At 48.2% G+C, this 17347-nt stretch overlaps 1 protein-coding gene across 3 annotated transcripts in view; it reads left to right on the forward strand.

Annotated features, from left to right (window-relative positions):
* DLGAP3 (DLG associated protein 3) overlaps positions 1-17347 on the forward strand; it is a 55079-nt gene that overhangs the window by 15270 nt on the left and 22462 nt on the right. For all 3 annotated transcript variants that reach the window (XM_058303933.1, XM_058303931.2, XM_058303932.1), the window contains exons 2-5: positions 5410-5492; positions 6942-8102; positions 12241-12446; positions 12801-12873. In XM_058303933.1, coding sequence (XP_058159916.1) covers positions 6993-8102; positions 12241-12446; positions 12801-12873 — 1389 coding nt within the window. In that variant the 5' untranslated portion in view covers positions 5410-5492; positions 6942-6992. The remainder of the gene's footprint in view (positions 1-5409; positions 5493-6941; positions 8103-12240; positions 12447-12800; positions 12874-17347) is intronic.

Genomic DNA, 17347 nt, shown 5'->3' on the forward strand with positions numbered 1-17347 from the left:
GGCTGTAGGCCAGAGGCTCTGTGTTAAGGTGCCCAGTGGTCAGTCCTTTCACAGTGGAATACAGCTGCTGTCAGGAGAGGGGATGGTGGAGGGCTAGACAGGCAAACAGCAGAATCCTGGCCCTACTGGATAGTTCAGCACTGTGCAAGGGAGTGGGTAGGTGAAGCCTTAAACTTTGGGAGCCCAGGGGCACATGTGGCTCATCCATAGACAGGATGGAGCCCAGGCCTCCAGCAGCAAAATCAATTCTAGACCTCACTTGCTGTGTGTTCTGCATTGTCAGAACTAGTGTGGGGATGACTTCATGGGCTCAATGTGAGATGACTGGATAGGGCTGCACTCAGCAAGAAAGCAGCGGTACCCCCTCGCTGCTATCTGGAACATCCCGTCCAGCTTGTAGCCTTCCCAGGTAACTTCCTGAGGGAAGAGCGAACCAGATCATATTTGATTTTGGAAATCTGTATCTTTCCCCAAAGTATCACTTTGTGTCAACCTCTGAGATATTGGCCTTTGTCAAACACGTCTGCATCCTTGGGTACCCAGATGTGGACAATCTTGAGTAAGAGCTGCTTCTCTTCTCTCTGGCTTAGTACCTTGGTCTTCCATGGCAGCCCCAGAAAGATTACGTGACCTACCCTAGGTCATGCTGTAAACTGATGGAAGAAGTAATAAAAATAAAGTACAAATAAAAATAGCTACTTTTATTGAGTATTCAGCATGTGCCAGGTATGGTGTTAAGGGATTTATATGCTTTGCCTCATTAACTATCATATCATTAATGCCTTATATGGCTGTAATATTATTCCCATTTTACAGATGAGAAGATAGGCTAACAGAGGCGAATCACCTGCCCGAGGACACACAGATAATAAGTGAGAGAAGAGGAATTTGAACCCAGATAGTCTCATGACAGAGTCCATACCAATAAATGCTTTGATCCAGAGAATTTGCAAGTTGCCTAGGTCTTAGGAAAGGAAAATCAACTGATTTGGCTGGGTGCCAGGGGAGAGGAAGCAAAAACACTCCTTCTTCTGCAGTCCTCTTCCTCCCCCCATTTTCCATTCTTTTTCTGGAAGGTAATTGCTTGGGGCAGTGACAACCTCCTGGCGAATTACACAGCTGGTTTCCCAGTGAGATTTGTAACAACAACCCCGCCAGCCTGGCAGCCCCTAGCAAGTTCCGGTTTAAAAAACTAATTGCTGGATTGTGTAGTTGGTGCTAAATTGGGCAATTTCTTGGTGACGGCATGTGTGCCACTTCTTCCATTCCCAGATAGATTCAAGCTACATCAGAGCGGAATTTGTCACACACAGCACCTACCCCGACTCCTTTGCCTCCCACTTTCCAGCCAGCCACCGGCAATTGAAAAGCTACCCACTTCTTCCCTGAGCCCAGAGGTTCACCATGTGGGTCCCTCTCTAGGTCCTGGGACAATAAATGTATGAGCTGATGCAGTAAAATCGGGGAAAATAACACCCAGCACCCAGAATTGTGTTGTCATAGGACTTCAAGAAGCATCCTTTGTTTTGTACTTATATGACCTTGACCTTGAAACAAACTCAGTGCCCACCCCATACTGGAAAAGGCTAAACAACATTCTGGCTAGCTCTAGAACATGTGGTATTTGTGAAACCTTTTGTTTGTTTGTTTGCTTTTTAAAAAAATTTGTTTTTTAGCAGATCCATTTTCACTGTCGTTTTGACCAAGGAATAGTGTTTAATAAGTCTGACTTCTCTGAGCTAAGAGCACAGATAGGAGAAAAGCTAAGGTTTTGGTCAAGCAGCACTGAGTTTGATTTTGAATCCTGCCTTTGCCACCGGTTCTTGAGCAAGTCAATTACCTCTCCAGCCCTCAGTTTCTTCATCTGTAAATTGGGTGGGGAGGATGATATCCATCCTTTGAAACTGTTGTGTGAATGTTCTTTGTAGGTTCACTCACCAAACACCTGCCATATGCAAAGCTTTGCTCCCGGGGTTAGGGATAAATATAATGAATAAGATGAATAAAATCCCTGCTCTGACGTGGAGCTTACATTCTAGTGAGAGAGACAGACAGTCTCAGAATCACACAAATTTAAAATGGGTAACAATGATAAGAGCTGTACAGGTACATGGTGCCTTGAGAGCAAATAGCAGGGGGATCTGACCTAGTCAGGGAGGCCAGAGAAAGTTTCTCTGAGAAAGCGACAACTCAGCTGAGATCTGAAGGGCGTGTAGGAGTTAGCTAGGCAGAGGTGGGCGGGAAATGCTTTCTGGACAGGGAAAATAGGCCCCGTGATGTGAGGGAGCCTGGGACTGAAAGACAAGTCTGGCTGGAGCAGAGAGAGCAAGGGGAGCCTGTTGTGAGAGGATGTTGGAAAAGTAGGAAAAGCCAGACCTTTCAGGCCTTGTTGAACAGGTTAAGGTGTTTTATCTGGAGAACATCAATAAATGAATTAAGAGTTTTAAGCAGAGAAGTGACATGATCATATCTGGGTTTCCAAATGATCATTTGGATTGGAGCAGGGTAAGGATAGAAGCAAAAAAATCAGTTAGGAGGCTCTTGCAGAAGTCAAGGCCACAGACGGTATTCTGAGGTGGTTGGGTTAGCAAGAATTTTTGCTGCAAATACAGAAAATCTGGCCAACAGTGGTTCCAATAAAGAGGATTTTATTCCTTATCACATATAGACCTGGAGGAGGACAACTGCTTGTGTTGGTTCCATGACTCAACAATGCCAGGACTAGCATCTCTGCAATTCTCTAGGCCTTTCCCCCATGATGGCAAGAGAGCTGCCATAGCTTCAGGTATCATGATTGTATTCAAACCAAGAAAAAGAAGAAGAGGGATGGTATTTGCAGTCTCCACCCCTTTCATCATGAAGGCAAAATATTTCCCAGACACCCTCATCAGACTTTTACATATATCTTATTAGCCAAAATGGAATCATGTGGCCTCTAGTTACAGATGAGGCTGGGAAAGGGAAAAGAGGTTGGGAATGAGTTTTGGCTAGTCATCCAAAAATGATTTGGTGGATATGGAAATAAGTGGGCAGTCTGAGATATATTTAGGAGATAAGTTCCATAGGACTGGGTGATGGATTGAATTATTAGTCTCTTCCTTACTTGTTTTTCCCTCTCATTGATTATTTTTAGTAATGTGGTGGGGCAGAGTGTGTATGAAGGAATGTGATCCTAGAGCATAATATATAGGAGAAACCCAGGCACTGATTAAATCTTTTCTGTAGGAAATCCATAAATTGAATATCCTCTTCCCCCAGTAATTTGGATTGGATAGTATTGTCTACTACTCGGACATTGTGAATTTTGGAAATCCAAAATAAAGGCTTCACATGAAGGGTTACGTTATGTAATCTTTTTGAGTTTATTAAGTGATTTCATATGCATTGTATCATTTGATTTTCATTAGAATTCCTGGGAGATAGGTGAGCAAGTACCATTAGAGAGGTTAGCTCACTTGTCCAATGTTACATCCTTCTGATCACAGGCTTGTGCTTCCTCCACTAGATAATATTGCCTTATAGGACATGGAAGCCCAAAGTAAGGAAGTCAGGGATAGTTTTTTCTGGAAAGGTGCAATTACAGGGGACCAGCTTCTCTGAAACTGGAGCCAGAAAACCTGGATTGATGCCAAGGAGACAAGATTTTGAAAGCTCAGCAGCTTGGCAGCAGCACCTGTGCAGAAGTTGGGGGGGCGGGGACTAGAATGTCCATCACTGGAAAGTTCACTGTGAGGTTCCAGCCTGATGTGACCACAAACCATGCAAACGGGATGGTCTGGGCTTCTGCCAAAATGGCCCTTATTTGTTGTGATTCTCAGACCCCAGGTTCTGCCTGGGACAGGAAGAGAAAAAGCATGCCAAGAAGAAGGACCAGGCTATCAAAACTTCTTTCCAAGGCAAGGGCATGCTGCCAGGTGCTTTTACTGTGACTGCTTGAGAGGCCATCTTGGTCTGAAGTCACCTCTGCTTCCTCAGAGAAGGGCATTGGAGGAGAAGAATTGTCCTCTGAAGCCAGGCAGTTGGCATCTGTGAGGTCACCTCAGTCTTCCTCCATGCAAGATTGACATGAGGTGGGCCAGGGCCTGGGCAAGTCTCACCCTCACCTCTGTGTAGATTCCCAGAGACTCCACAATCTTCTCCACTGTCTCACATCTCTCAGGGTCAGGAAGTTCTTCCTGCTGTCTGACTGTGTCTCTTCCACTACTATTTATCATGCCTACAAAGCTAGCTCTTCTTCCTGACATCCTGTGTCTAATAATGGCATCATTAGTCTTCCAGTCACGGCTGTTGCAAACTTCAGAGTCATCTTCTTTTTCTGACTCTCTCCCTGCCTCCTTTTCCCAGTTTTGCCAAACCCTGACGGAACTCTCCCAGCCCACCCCTCAGAATTTCTTATCTGAGCACCTCTTTGTGCATGCTGTTTCTTCTGCTGGGAATTAGCCCCTGCCCCCTCCCCTGCTCCAACCTTTAGCTGCAGAACACACCCATTTATTACTTCACCTTGAACATCCTTTCCTCTGGGAAGCCTTCCTTGATTTCCCCCTATTGAATATAGTCGTGCACTCATTTGAACTAGCCTAATACTTTGGCACCTCTTTCAAGCATGGTCATTCATTCATCTATTTAGCGAACCATTATTAAGGCTCTTCTCTAGACAGAGGCCTGAGCCAGGTGCTGGAGATCCAGAGATGAATAGGACTTGGTCCCTACCCTGTGGAAGACCACATTCTAGATTGGAGAGATGGAAACTGAGACAGACTATTTAAATGCAGTGTGCTAGCTGCTTTCCTGAGGGTGGTGGTAGGGTGAGGAGGAGAACTCAGGGTGTTATGGACACCCAACAGAGAGGCATAATCCAGAATAAGAATCCAGAAAGTATTTGAGGGAAGGTGAAGCTTAATATGAGTAAGTGTTAACCAAGGGAAAGATATGGGGGTGGGAGAAAGGAGATTCTAGGAGAAAGGAACAGCTGTGCAAAAATACAGGGGCCGAAAACAACTCTGTCATGTGACAGATTGTTCCCCTGTTAGACTATAACTCCCTGACAACAGGGACCACACTTAAATCACCTCTATACACTTCTCACTCAAAATCTTGCTTATGGTAGCTGCTCAAATAATGCTTCTGGAATGGAGTCATATTTGAGGGCGGTGAAAATGCAATGGCTCAGCACCATGGACAGATCACACAGACACCTGCATTTGGAGGTAGTCCAACCTGTAAGCACATTTGCATGTATTTGCATAATGAAGTCAACTTCATTTCCCTGGGGGTCCAAGGGCTCTGCATCAAGAGGGATCCAATCAGTCCTGGTTTGGGGGGCTGGGAAGGGAGAATCTCAGGGCCCAAGATTGGCCCTCTGAGGACTGTGGAAGAACCTTTGCTTACCATCCTTTTCTTTTCTGTCAGGAGCCACTGGTCCTGAGCCCTCTGAAGTTAGGATTCTGCCTGGTGGTGGGTACCCTGACACTAAGGATGGGACACCCCGGATGGTGAGTGGTAGGAAAGCCTGGGAGATAGGGATTAGATTCAGGTTCTCAAGTCAGAACAACTCAGTATTTGAATCTTGATTCACAGTGACTCACCCACTTAGTGGCTTTGTGACCTCACCATTTTAAGCCTTAATTTTCTCATGGGTAAAGTGGCTAATACCTATATTCAGAGGGGTTGGAGAATATTAGGTATGCACAGTACCTGGTACATAGCAAATACTCAGGAATTATTAGGAGAGGAATTATGAACAGGATCTGGAAGATGCCTGAAACGGGGTGGGTGTGGGGAGGTAAAGTGGGGAGGAAGGGAGGAAGGGAAGATAGGAGGATGAGTCTCAGGGGCGCTGCTGTCTGGAGGCTTTGAGGCTGCCATCCCCTCCTTGTCAGCAGATGGCCCAGGAGCCTGGTCTGAGATGAGGGAGGGAGCCGTCTGCCAGCTCCTCTGTCCCTGTCCTTCCTGCTGACACCCCTTCCTGCTGTAGCTCCTGTCCTGGCAGCTCATGGAGCTCTGATTGGTGGCAGCTCTTGCTGAGAGCTGACCTCTCTGTCCTGTAGCCTTGGCAAGCCTGGGATGGGGACCAAGGGTACTCGTTTCAAAGCTTTCTTGCCATCACCTCCTTGTCCTCCCAACTCATTGTCCCTGGGAGGCAGGGATTCCTGGGTTCCAGTCCCAATTTAGGATTCAAATGCTGCCTCATAGAGCCAACTTTCTCCTGCTTTATGTTTTTTTTCTCCCTCCATGACTCCCCTCCAGGAGGAAGTGATTTCTTCCAAGGCAGTGTTGGGGTGTGGGGAGGTAGAGGTAAAAGGTGAAAGGGCAAGTTTCATTGAGGGGACATTTGGAGCCCAGAGGAGGAGTCATCTCAGGTTTTCCTTCCTAGCTCAGTACTGGGGGGAGGAGGAGTGAGCCTGCAGCCAGATGTAAGGAACAGGGTGTGGAAGGATGGGGAAGGATTGTCCTGCTGAATGGTCCTGGATATGTGGCTTTGGGTCCAGCCTTCTTTTGATCATGGCTGCTGGGAGCTGTGACCCTGAGTCCTGGCTCTTCGCAGCAGTGGGAAGTGAGGGTAGGGAAGGGGCAGAGAGCTAATTCACCTAATGACTAGTTTCTTTGAATATTTTTATATCTCTTTGGGTATCCTTTCAATTTTGGTAATCTAAGAATTGTTATAAACCTATTTGGCTGAGGGCATTTCTTCTTGTGAATGAGTATTCACCAAATTCGCAGCATCTAATGAATGATGGGATTAGTCTGTGCTTTTGTGAGAGTCTTTTTTTCTATTATGACTATTTTAAGGACTTTTGGGCCCATTTTGGAAAGGTGGTACAACTCATTGCAATAAATCGACATGCATTACCTAAAGGAATACAAGCTTACCTAATAGAAGACGGTTCTAGGTGAAGTGACCAGTTGCTCAATCCAAATCTCTTTTCTCTCCATTTTCCCAGGAGGTTCCTGGGGCCTGGCCCCCAACAGTATGAAGAGCCTTTGCTGAGGCCATGAGGGGTTACCATGGCGACCGAGGCAGCCATCCCCGCCCAGCCCGCTTTGCTGACCAGCAGCATATGGATGTGGGCCCCGCTGCCAGGGCCCCGTACCTGCTGGGCTCCGGGGAGGCCTTCTCCACTGAGCCCCGCTTCTGTGCCCCGAGAGCCGGCCTGGGTCACCTTTCTCCTGAAGGGCCCCTGAGCCTTAGTGAGGGGCCATCAGGAGGCCCTGAGGGAGGCCCAGGGGGGCCCGGGGTTGGGGGCGGTAGCAGCACCTTCCCCAGGATGTACCCTGGCCAGGGCCCCTTTGACACCTGTGAAGACTGCGTGGGCCACCCACAGGGCAAGGGTGCCCCGCGCCTGCCTCCCACCCTCCTGGACCAGTTTGAAAAGCAGTTGCCAGTTCAACAAGATGGCTTCCACACCCTCCCGTACCAGCGAGGCCCGGCAGGGGCTGGGCCTGGGCCAGGGCCAGTGTCTGGTACTGCCCCAGAGCCCCGGAGCGAGAGCCCCAGCCGCATCCGGCACCTGGTTCACTCAGTGCAAAAGCTTTTCGCCAAGTCCCACTCTTTGGAGGCCCCAGGGAAGCGGGACTATAATGGGCCCAAGGCGGAGGGAAGAGGTGGCTCTGGGGGAGACAGCTACCCTGGCCCGGGCTCCGGAGGCCCCCACACCTCCCACCACCACCATCACCACCACCACCACCACCACCACCACCAGTCCCGGCACGGCAAGAGGAGCAAGAGCAAGGACCGCAAGGGGGATGGGCGGCACCAGGCCAAGTCTGCGGGTTGGTGGAGCTCCGATGACAACCTGGACAGTGACAGCGGCTTCCTAGCGAGCGGGCGGCCCCCTGGGGAGCCTGGTGGTCCCTTCTGCCTGGAGGCTCCCGATGGGTCCTACCGGGACTTGAGCTTCAAGGGGCGCTCAGGCGGGTCGGAAGGCCGCTGTCTTGCCTGCACTGGCATGTCCATGTCACTGGATGGACAATCAGTCAAGCGAAGTGCCTGGCATACCATGATGGTCAGCCAGGGCCGGGATGGATACCCAGGGGCTGGGCCAGGCAAGGGGCTCCTGGGTCCAGAGGCCAAGGCCAAAGCCAGGACTTATCACTATCTGCAGGTGAGGCTTTGGTGGGGATGGGGAAACAGGGTCCTTGGCCCTCACCGGCATTGTCACCTAGGGAGCAATGGGTAGGGCTGGGTGAGGCCCCACTGTCTCAGTGAGGGAGGCCGTGGATGCAGGGAGGCTGTGCGCTGTTTTACTGTGTCACCCTGAGCAACACTCTTCCTCTTTTAGAACCTCAGTTTCCTCATTTGTGCAATGAAGGAGCCTTCTAGTCTGCTGTTGTTTATGTCAGTGCTGGGAAGATTTCCTTTGACTTGCTATTTTGGCAAGTCTGTGCTTGTCTTTCTTCTGGGGATGGAGCAAGAATGAGGTTGAGGGACAATGTGGGATCCCTGGCTGTGGCTTCCCTTGAGATTGGAGATTGGCAGTTAAAAAGCTATTCTTCAACCCCAACGTCTTCTCCAGAGCTCTTTCTGTTCAAATCTGGGAGGTCCAGATGTTGTTTGAATATGAAGGTCAGTTATTTCCAGAAGGTGACTCTCCTGGGATTGGTCATCCTGGAGTACCTGTGTTGGGACAGTCCATGAGCTGTAGAGGAGATCTGGGGACTCTTTCCTATGGAGTCTTCCTAGGTTTGGGGGTACCCTGAAGCCTAATCCCCAGGTATAATGCCTGGGTAGAGCTCTTGGGGAGGATGGAATGCTGTCTCTATCCTGTTCCACTGCCTCAATTATGTCTGCAGGTGAGATAAGAGCTCTAAACCCTTCTTGTGGAGGTTTCATCACAACTCACCTTCCCACACTTTTCCCTCTCCATCTTCTTACTGAGGGGGGCATCAGGGCTTCTCACCATCAGCCTTTTTCCTCTCTACCTCAGGTCACTCATGCTCACACACGTTTTCTTGTGTCCTCCCATAGTTTTAGTAGAAAAAGTCAGCACAACTTCTGGAGGTCCAGCAGACTTAGAGTTATCACCAAAACCCACATTCCACAAAGTTAATCCACATTCATTCACTCAGTGAGCCTTTCCTGGGTGCTATGGATGCAAAGATGAAAAAAAAGATGCTGCTTGTGAGGTGTTTGGGGGGAGGGGGGTAGACAAGTAAATAATACAGCATGAGGCTGCTATAGGAGAGATTCCCTGGGCACTGTGGGAGCACAGAGAGGCACATCACCCACCTGGGGTAAAGGAGGCCAAGGGTGGGGGCAGCTAGGAATGGTTTCTAGAAGCACTGTCCCCTGAGCTGAATCTCAGTGGAGGAGTTGGAGTCACTCAATGCAGTAGTGGATTTAGGGTGTCCCAGGAAGAGAAGACCACATGCTCAAAGCTGTGGAGAATTAAGACTGCAAGTTCCTGTTGCTATCTTTTGGGTATCACTGGCCTTGTTGGTAAGTTGTTGGCCTGTTAGGGCTCTCCTGGAGAAACTCATGAAAGCCTAAGGGAACAAATAAGGCCACAGTGAAAGTGGAAGGGGGTGGCAGATCGAAGGCAGGTTGGAGACTTCTGGGATTCAGGCCATCTGGGTTGGCCTTGGGTTGTCATTCTCTGGCTGGGATGAAGGGTCCATCTGAAAGGGTCAGGGGATGGCCACCCAATCCTCCATCCCCATAACTGAGCCCTTTCCATCCCTGGAGTCTTGCTGCCACTCTGTTGCTCCCTGCTGCTTCTCCAGGGCAGCCCTGACCTCCCTGGGGGCTCCCTTTTTAACATGCACCTCACAGTGTCCTGCGGAGGAGCAGGGAGCTCTGCAGTGGCTATGGCGTGGGAACCCTGCAGTGTGGCAGAGCATGCCCCAGCTGTCCCATCTGCTGGCCATGGCTCCTCTCTGTAGAGTATGGGGAGGAAGAATGATCCATCCAGCACATTTTAGGATTGGGAGATCTGGGCCCATATCGGGGAGGACTGCAGGACTGCAGGAACCTTCTAGACAGCCTCCTGCTCCCCTGGCACTAAAGCAGGGAGAGGGGGCTGGTCCCATAAAACTTGGCCTCCTTGTTGGATTCCCAACCCTTGTGATGAGACCCTGTTTCTCTCACTGCAACCCAGCCCTCAACCCTCTTGCAGAATCCCCATTTGCACCCTGAGCCCATGGTCCTTCGTGGAGCCCTGTTCCTCTTTCTCTGTGCTTCTGTTTTCTGAGTCCTGCCCCTCACTGTAGGTTCCTTCACAGAATATACTTGTTGGAAAGAAAAGGTCACATGGGGGTTGGGATGGGAGTGCGGAGGAGATCAGGGCTAGGTGACGGAACAGAGATCATTGTGAGAATGGGGATCCAGGGATGGAATGAGCATCTGTAAAGGAACCTGACAGTGAGTGGTCCTTTGTTCTCACACCTGAATTCTGACCCCACCTAGCGCCATCCACAGGTGTACTGAATCTTTGCCACCATTCTCAGCCCTCTTCCCCAAACCTTTGCTTTTACCTCATTCTTTGCAGTGTAGCCCAGCCATTGTGGACACCCTCGGCCTACTGTCAGCACGCCTGGAGCCTCATCTAGATCCCAGCCACCCTCATCCCTTTCCCTTCTGGCTCAGAGGAAAAGACAGAGTTCTTGAGTCCATCTCCTGAGGTCCCCCTCCATCCATGTCTACAGACTGTCTTTATCTTTAGTGGCTCTCTTCCTCATCCTGAAAGCATGCCCAAGTCTCCCCCATTCTAAAACCCCATGACCCCTGCCATCTCCTGTCTTCCCTTCATGCCAACTTCTTAGAGCATAGACTCTACTTCCCTTCTTTCTCCCCCTCACCGTCATCTGATTTCCACACCCCCTCTCTGAAATGCCCTGGCAGTGGTCACCAAGGGCCTCTTGAGAGCTACCAATGCTAACAATAATAATAATAAACATTTGTTGACCACTTAACTATTCTAAGGACACTCTGTATTGGTGCATTTCTCTCTCCCACCAACCCTTTGATGTACGTGTAGTTATCATTACCAATTAATTAACAAGGAAATGGGGTTAGAGACTAATCAGTTTTGCTCAAATTTACCTAGCTAGCAAATGATGGGGCCAGAATTTGAATATGAATTTGTCTAACTCCCAAGCCCAGGTTCTTAACCTCTGAATGCACTGTGGCATTTGACATTATTGACTCCTTTATTCTTGAAATGTCTCCCGTTTCTATGAATGGCATTCTCCTGACTTCCCTCCTACCCTTCTGCCCACTCCTTCTCAGGTGACTTCACAGACTCCTCTTCCTTTCTTTGGCAGTCCCTCTTGAAATGTCAGTGGATCCCTCCCCACCTTTTTTCTACTTCTCCCTGGGCCATCTCATTCAGTCCTAGGGATTCAGTGGCCATCCATGACTCCTCCTTCTCTGCCTCCAGTGCCAGTCTCCTCACTGAGCTCCAGAACCAAACATCCAGCCATCTGCGTAGCAGTTCTATGCCAAACATGAGACGCTCAACCCTGAACCCATCACCTCCTCTCCAAATTGGTTTCTCTGGGATTCTATGGCTCAGAGAGCATCAGCACCATCCCCCAGGTCCTCAGCCAGAAACTTCCCAATCACCCTTGATTCCTCCCCACCCCCGCAGCCCCCATGTCTAATCAGGCTCACTGATGCTCCTGAACATCTCTCATTTCCATCTCCTCCACTTCCCCCTCATTGTCATTGCCTTAATTTAGGCCTCATCATCTCTTGCCTAGATAACAGCATTGGCCTCCTAATTGCTCTCCCTGCCACCACTTGAGCCCTTGCCCTGCTCTTGCTCCTCTGCAATCCATCCTCTGCTTGGACTGTTGAGTGCTAGTACTGGAACACAAATCTGATGTCACTCCCCTGCTTAAACCCTCTGTGCCTCCTGGCAGAAGGGAGGGGGAGAGTTGGAGGATTTGGAATGTAAGCAGGTTGAGAGGATGAAGGAGAAGGAGGGGCAAAATGTGAATGAGGTCAGGTGATGCTTCATTGCTGGGGATTGCATCGACACAGGCCACTGTGGCTCTGATCTTTGACCTCTTAGCACCTGGCATGCTCGCCCCCTCAGTTGAGTGACAAAAGGTCCATGGAGGAAGTGGAGGTAAGGGAAGGTGGTGGCTGAGACTTCACCTCCTGCTCTGTCTCTGCCTGCTTTGGGGTGTGACCTGCTCAAGCCAGGGCATAAAATGCCCTGCTGGCTGTAGGGAAAGAGGATCCTGGTCTCTGGATTTAGGAGGAGAGAGCTGGAGAGACAGAGACCCCTGTCCCTGCAGGTGCCACAAGATGACTGGGGGGGTTACCCGACTGGAGGCAAGGATGGGGAGATCCCCTGCCGCAGGATGCGGAGTGGCAGCTACATCAAAGCCATGGGGGATGAGGAGAGCGGAGACTCAGACGGCAGCCCCAAGACATCTCCCAAGGCAGTTGCCCGGCGCTTCACCTCCCGCCGCTCCTCCAGCGTGGACCAGGCCCGGATCAAGTAAGAACAGAGAGGGCTGGGGCCAGGGTGGGGGGTGTGGTGGGGCCTGGGAAGCTGGTCCTGGGTTCCTGCAGTAGATGTGTGTGGAGTGGGTATCAGTGGGGGCCTCACCTGGCTTAGGGTTCCACTGGGACCTCTCACTCTGCCCCAAGTCAAGGTCGGGGAGGGTCTCAGGTAGTAGTCCCTTTCTGAGTTCCTCTTTGGGTGGTCTCTTTACCAGGAGGCCCCTGGGGGGATCTATTCCTGGGGACTTCTGGGCGGTAGAATCTGTTCAGGGGCCCCAGGGCTATTATTTCCCCTCCCCCACCTCCAAGCTGAGCTCGGTTCTGACTCTGGAATCTCAACCTTTCCCAGCTGCTGTGTCCCACCCCGGATCCACCCTCGGAGCTCCATCCCTGGCTACACCCGTTCCCTCACCACTGGACAGGTAGGGAGAGGCCCAGGATACCCAAAAGAAAGGGTGGAAGTGGGATGCAGTCCCATGCTCGGCCCAGGCCATAACATTCCAGGGGTCTGCCCTTAGAGAAAGCTCAGGTCTGGTTCCTGGGAAGCTGGGAAAGCTGTCTTAGGATTCCTGGGACTGGAAATCTCAGAGAATCTCATCCTTAAACCTAACAAGCATCCTCAAAGGGATGAGCTTAGAAGGGCAACGCCAGTTCCCCAGCCCTGTTTTGGCCTTATTGCTCCCAGCCCACCCCCATGCAAAAGGTGGGATTGATCTGTACAGACAAGGGTTAGCAAAGCTGAAGTCCCAGAATCTGACTGATCTAGACTTGAATTCTGCCCCACCATCTCCACCAGCAAGACACCTTACCTGATATCACTTCTATTTTTCTCATCTCTGAAAGCACAATGGTGGTGATATTTATCTCACAGGAGTTTTGTGAGGGTTCAGTGAGAAAATGTATGGAAATGCAAGGTGCCTGTTATTTTATAAAGATGGGCTCCTTATTTAAGTATAGAGATAAGACCCTTTTCCTCTTAATTAAACTGAGGCAAATGCAATTTAGTAATTGAATGTGAGAGATGGGTTTGAATTCCACATCAGCTACTTACCAGCTGAGTGACCTGGGACAAGTTACTTCACTTTTGGAGCCCCACTTTTCCTATTTAAAAATAGGCATCATAATGGTGTTCTTGGCACATAGCCAGCACTTAGTAAAGGTTAGCTATTTTTACTGTTTGCTGAGGAGAAAAAAGGCAATGCAAAAAAGCAATGCAAACGACTGTCCACACTGGTGCCTATTGTTCGCTAGCTGCAGTCTCTGGGAATTCTTTTGTTATATTTCCTGAATCGGGGAATCTTATTGGTTCAGCTCTTTTTTTTTTCCACATCAGACCGGCCTTTGCTGCTGAACCCACTAGTTAATACTCAGTCCTCATTTTACTTGGCTAGCAGCAACATCTAACATAGCTGATGATGCTCTCCTTCCTGAAGCACTTTACTCACTTGGGTTCTAGGACACCACATCCTCTAGATTCTGTCATCTTCTCTCCCTGGCTGATCATTCTCAGTCTCCATCACTGGTGGTTCCTTAACTCCCCTAGCTCTAAACATTGGCGTTCTCCAGGGCTCAGGCCTTGGACTTCTCTCTATATTGCCTCCTTAGGTGATTTCATCCAGTTTCATGGCTTCCAATGCTATCTACAGTCTGATGACTCCCAAATGTATATCTTCAGCCCAGACTTTCCCATAAACACCAGGCGTGTATATCCAGCTCACTTGGATGTCTAATAGATATCTCAAACTTAAGTTGTCCAAAACTAAACTGCTGATACCTGCCCCCTAAAAATTTAAAAACTCTGCTCCACCCACTGTCTTCTCCATTTCAGAGAACGGCGAGTTTATCTTTCCAGAAACTCAAGTCAAAAAGCTTGAAGTCAGTCTTGACTCCTCTTTCCCTCTTACATCCCACATCTAGTTCTCCAGCAAATCCTGTTGGTTCTATCTTCACAACATGTCCCGAATCCAGCCACTCCTCACCACCTCCACTGCCACCACTGAGGTCCAAGTCACTACTGTCTTTTGTCTGGATGGTCGCCCTACCTTCTAGTTGGTCTCCAGCTTTTGCCCTTGCTCCACTTCATTCTGTCTCAAGATAGCCTGTCTTTTTTTTTTTTAAAGATTTATTTATTTATTTCTCTCCCCTTCCTGCCCCCCACCGGTTGTCTGTTCTTCTGTGTCTATTTGCTGCGTTGTCTTTGTCCACTTCTGTTGTCATCAGTGGCATGGGAATCTGTGTTTCTTTTTCATTGCGTCATCTTGTATCAGCTCTCCATGTGGGCGGTGCCATTCTTAGGCAGGCTGTGCTTTCTTTCGCACTGGGTGGCTCTCCTTACGGGGCGCACTCCTTGTGTGTGGGGCTCCCCTATGTGGGGGACACCCCTGCTTGGCAGGGCACTCCTTGCGCGCATCAGCACTGTGCATGAGCCAGCTCCACATGGGTCAAGGAGGCCCAGGGTTTGAACCGCGGACATCCCATGTGGTAGACGGACGCTCTAACCACTGGGCCAAGTCCGCCGCCAAGATAGCCTGTCTTAATTTGCCAGAGTTACTATCACAAATACCACACAAGGGGGTGGTTTAGACGATGAGAATTTATTGGATCATGTTTTGAGGCTAGAAGTCCAAAATGAAGATATTGGTAAATCTTGTTTTCTTCCCAAAACCTGATGTTCTGGTGCTGGCTGCTGGCAATCCTTGGGGTTCCTTTCCTTGGCTTTCCCATTGCAATGTCCTCTCCTTTCTGGTTTCTGTGACCTCTGGATTCTCTTTATAAGGCCTCCAGTAATCCAAATTAAGACCCATCCTCATTCACTTGGGCCACACCTTAACTAAAAATAACATCTTCCAGAGGTCCACATTTCTGTGGATTTACACCCACAGGAATGAAGATTAAGAACATGTGTTTGTTGGAGTACAAAATTCCACCTACCACACAGCCAGAGTGCTCACCTAAAAGTATAATTATAGTCACCGTACTCTTCTGTTCAGATCCCTCACCTTACTCAGAGTAAATCAAGGACTTTACCATGATCTACAAGGCCCTGCATGATTTGGCACCAGCTACCTCTCTGAGTTCCTCTCCTAACACTTTTTCCTCCCTCACCCACTCCAGCCACACTGGCCTTCTTGCTGCTCCTCAGACAAACCAGGTCTGTTCCAACCTGAGGGCTTTTGCAATTGCTGGATTTCTGTGTGGATCTCTCTTACCCATCCATGTATTACTTCCTTACTTCTTCCAGGTCTTTCTCAAATGTTCTAAAAGTTTAATCCCCTCTCCGAATGCTTCCTATTCCTGTTTTTTCTTTTCATCTTTTTTTTTCTTTTTTTCTTTTACACTAACATCATGCATATTTTATTCATCTACACAGGTTCCTCTGTGTGAATGTGGTAATCATTCAACTCTTGGATCCTTGGTGATCCCTAGAGCCACTCAATACTTCTGTCTCAATTTCTCAATTTCAGCAATGACACAGTCAGTTATAAAAGGGATATACTCGGCATATAAACAGTACATCATTACACTAAATCTAGTTTGACTTCAGTAGAAGAGTTGATAAAGTTATCAACCAGTATGTGGTAAGGAGAGCCCAGGTGTGTATTATATCAGAAAAATAAGCAGGAGGGTATCAGGGCACCTTTCTTTCCTTGAGTGTTGTGGAATCTTTCATTTCTTTCTTTTTAGGTTTTGATCTATCCTTTTCTTTAATTCTCTGATCTCTTAGACTAAGCTTTTGCTTCATGGTTGCATATTTCCTTGTTTTCTTTTGCTTCCCTATGTTCATGCTGTGGATGTAGAATTCTTGATTGACAGTTTCTTCTGTTAGCGCTTTGAATATGCCATTTCACTGCCTTCTGGCCTACATTATTTCTGATGAGAAGCCAGCCATTAATCATATTGTTGTTCCTTTATGGGATAAATTAGTTTTCCCTTGCTGATTTTGAGAGTTTTTCTTTGTCTTGGAACATTTTGACTATAAAGTATCTGGGTAAGAATTACTTTCTGTTACCTATTTTGGGTTCATTGAGCTTCTCTATTCTGTAGATTAATGTTTTTCATCGAATTTGGAAAGTTTTTGGCCATTATTTCTTCAAATGTTTTTTTTCTGCCACTTTCTGTCCATACTTCTTCTGGGACTCCCATTACATGTATGTTGGTTTGCTTGATGTCCTATAGGTCTCTGAGACTCTGTTCATTTTTCTAAGAGAAGTTTTAGGTTTACAGAAAAATCATGCATAAAATACAGGGTTCCCATATACTACCCTGTTGTTAATGCCTTGCATTGGTGTGGTAAGTTGGTTACAATTGATGAAAGTACATTTTTCCCCTCCTGAGATAGCTCCCTTGTCTGTTTGCTCGTTGTTTTTGCTCATTCTTTGCACTTGTTATTTGTTTGTTGTTTTTGCTTATTGTCTGTTTTGTTTTTTCTTTAAGAGGCACTGGTAACCAAACCCAGGATCTTCCATGTGGGGGATGGACACTCAACTGCCTGAGCCACATCTGCTCCCTCCCTGCTCATTTGTTTTTGCTCATTGTCTGCTCTTTGTTTTTGCTCATTGTCTGCTCATTGTTTTTGCTCTATTGTTTTTGCTTAATGTCTGCTTGTTGTCTGCTCATTGTTTGTCTTCTTTAGGAGGCACCAGGAACCAAATCTGGGACCACCCATGTGGGAGGCTGGCATCTAACTGCTGGAGCCACATCTGCCCCCCTGAAAGCACATTTTTACAATTGTGCTATTATCTATATTTCATGATTTAATTTAGGGTTCACTGTGTTATGCAGTTCAATGGATTTTTAAAAATATTTTTATTCTAGTAACATATATACAAACTAATTTCCCCCTTTTAAACACATTTAGATATATAATCAGTGCTATTAATTACATTCACCATGTTG

The sequence above is a fragment of the Dasypus novemcinctus genome, chromosome 9 (assembly GCF_030445035.2).
Source record: "Dasypus novemcinctus isolate mDasNov1 chromosome 9, mDasNov1.1.hap2, whole genome shotgun sequence".
Classification (NCBI taxonomy): Eukaryota; Metazoa; Chordata; class Mammalia; order Cingulata; family Dasypodidae; genus Dasypus; species Dasypus novemcinctus.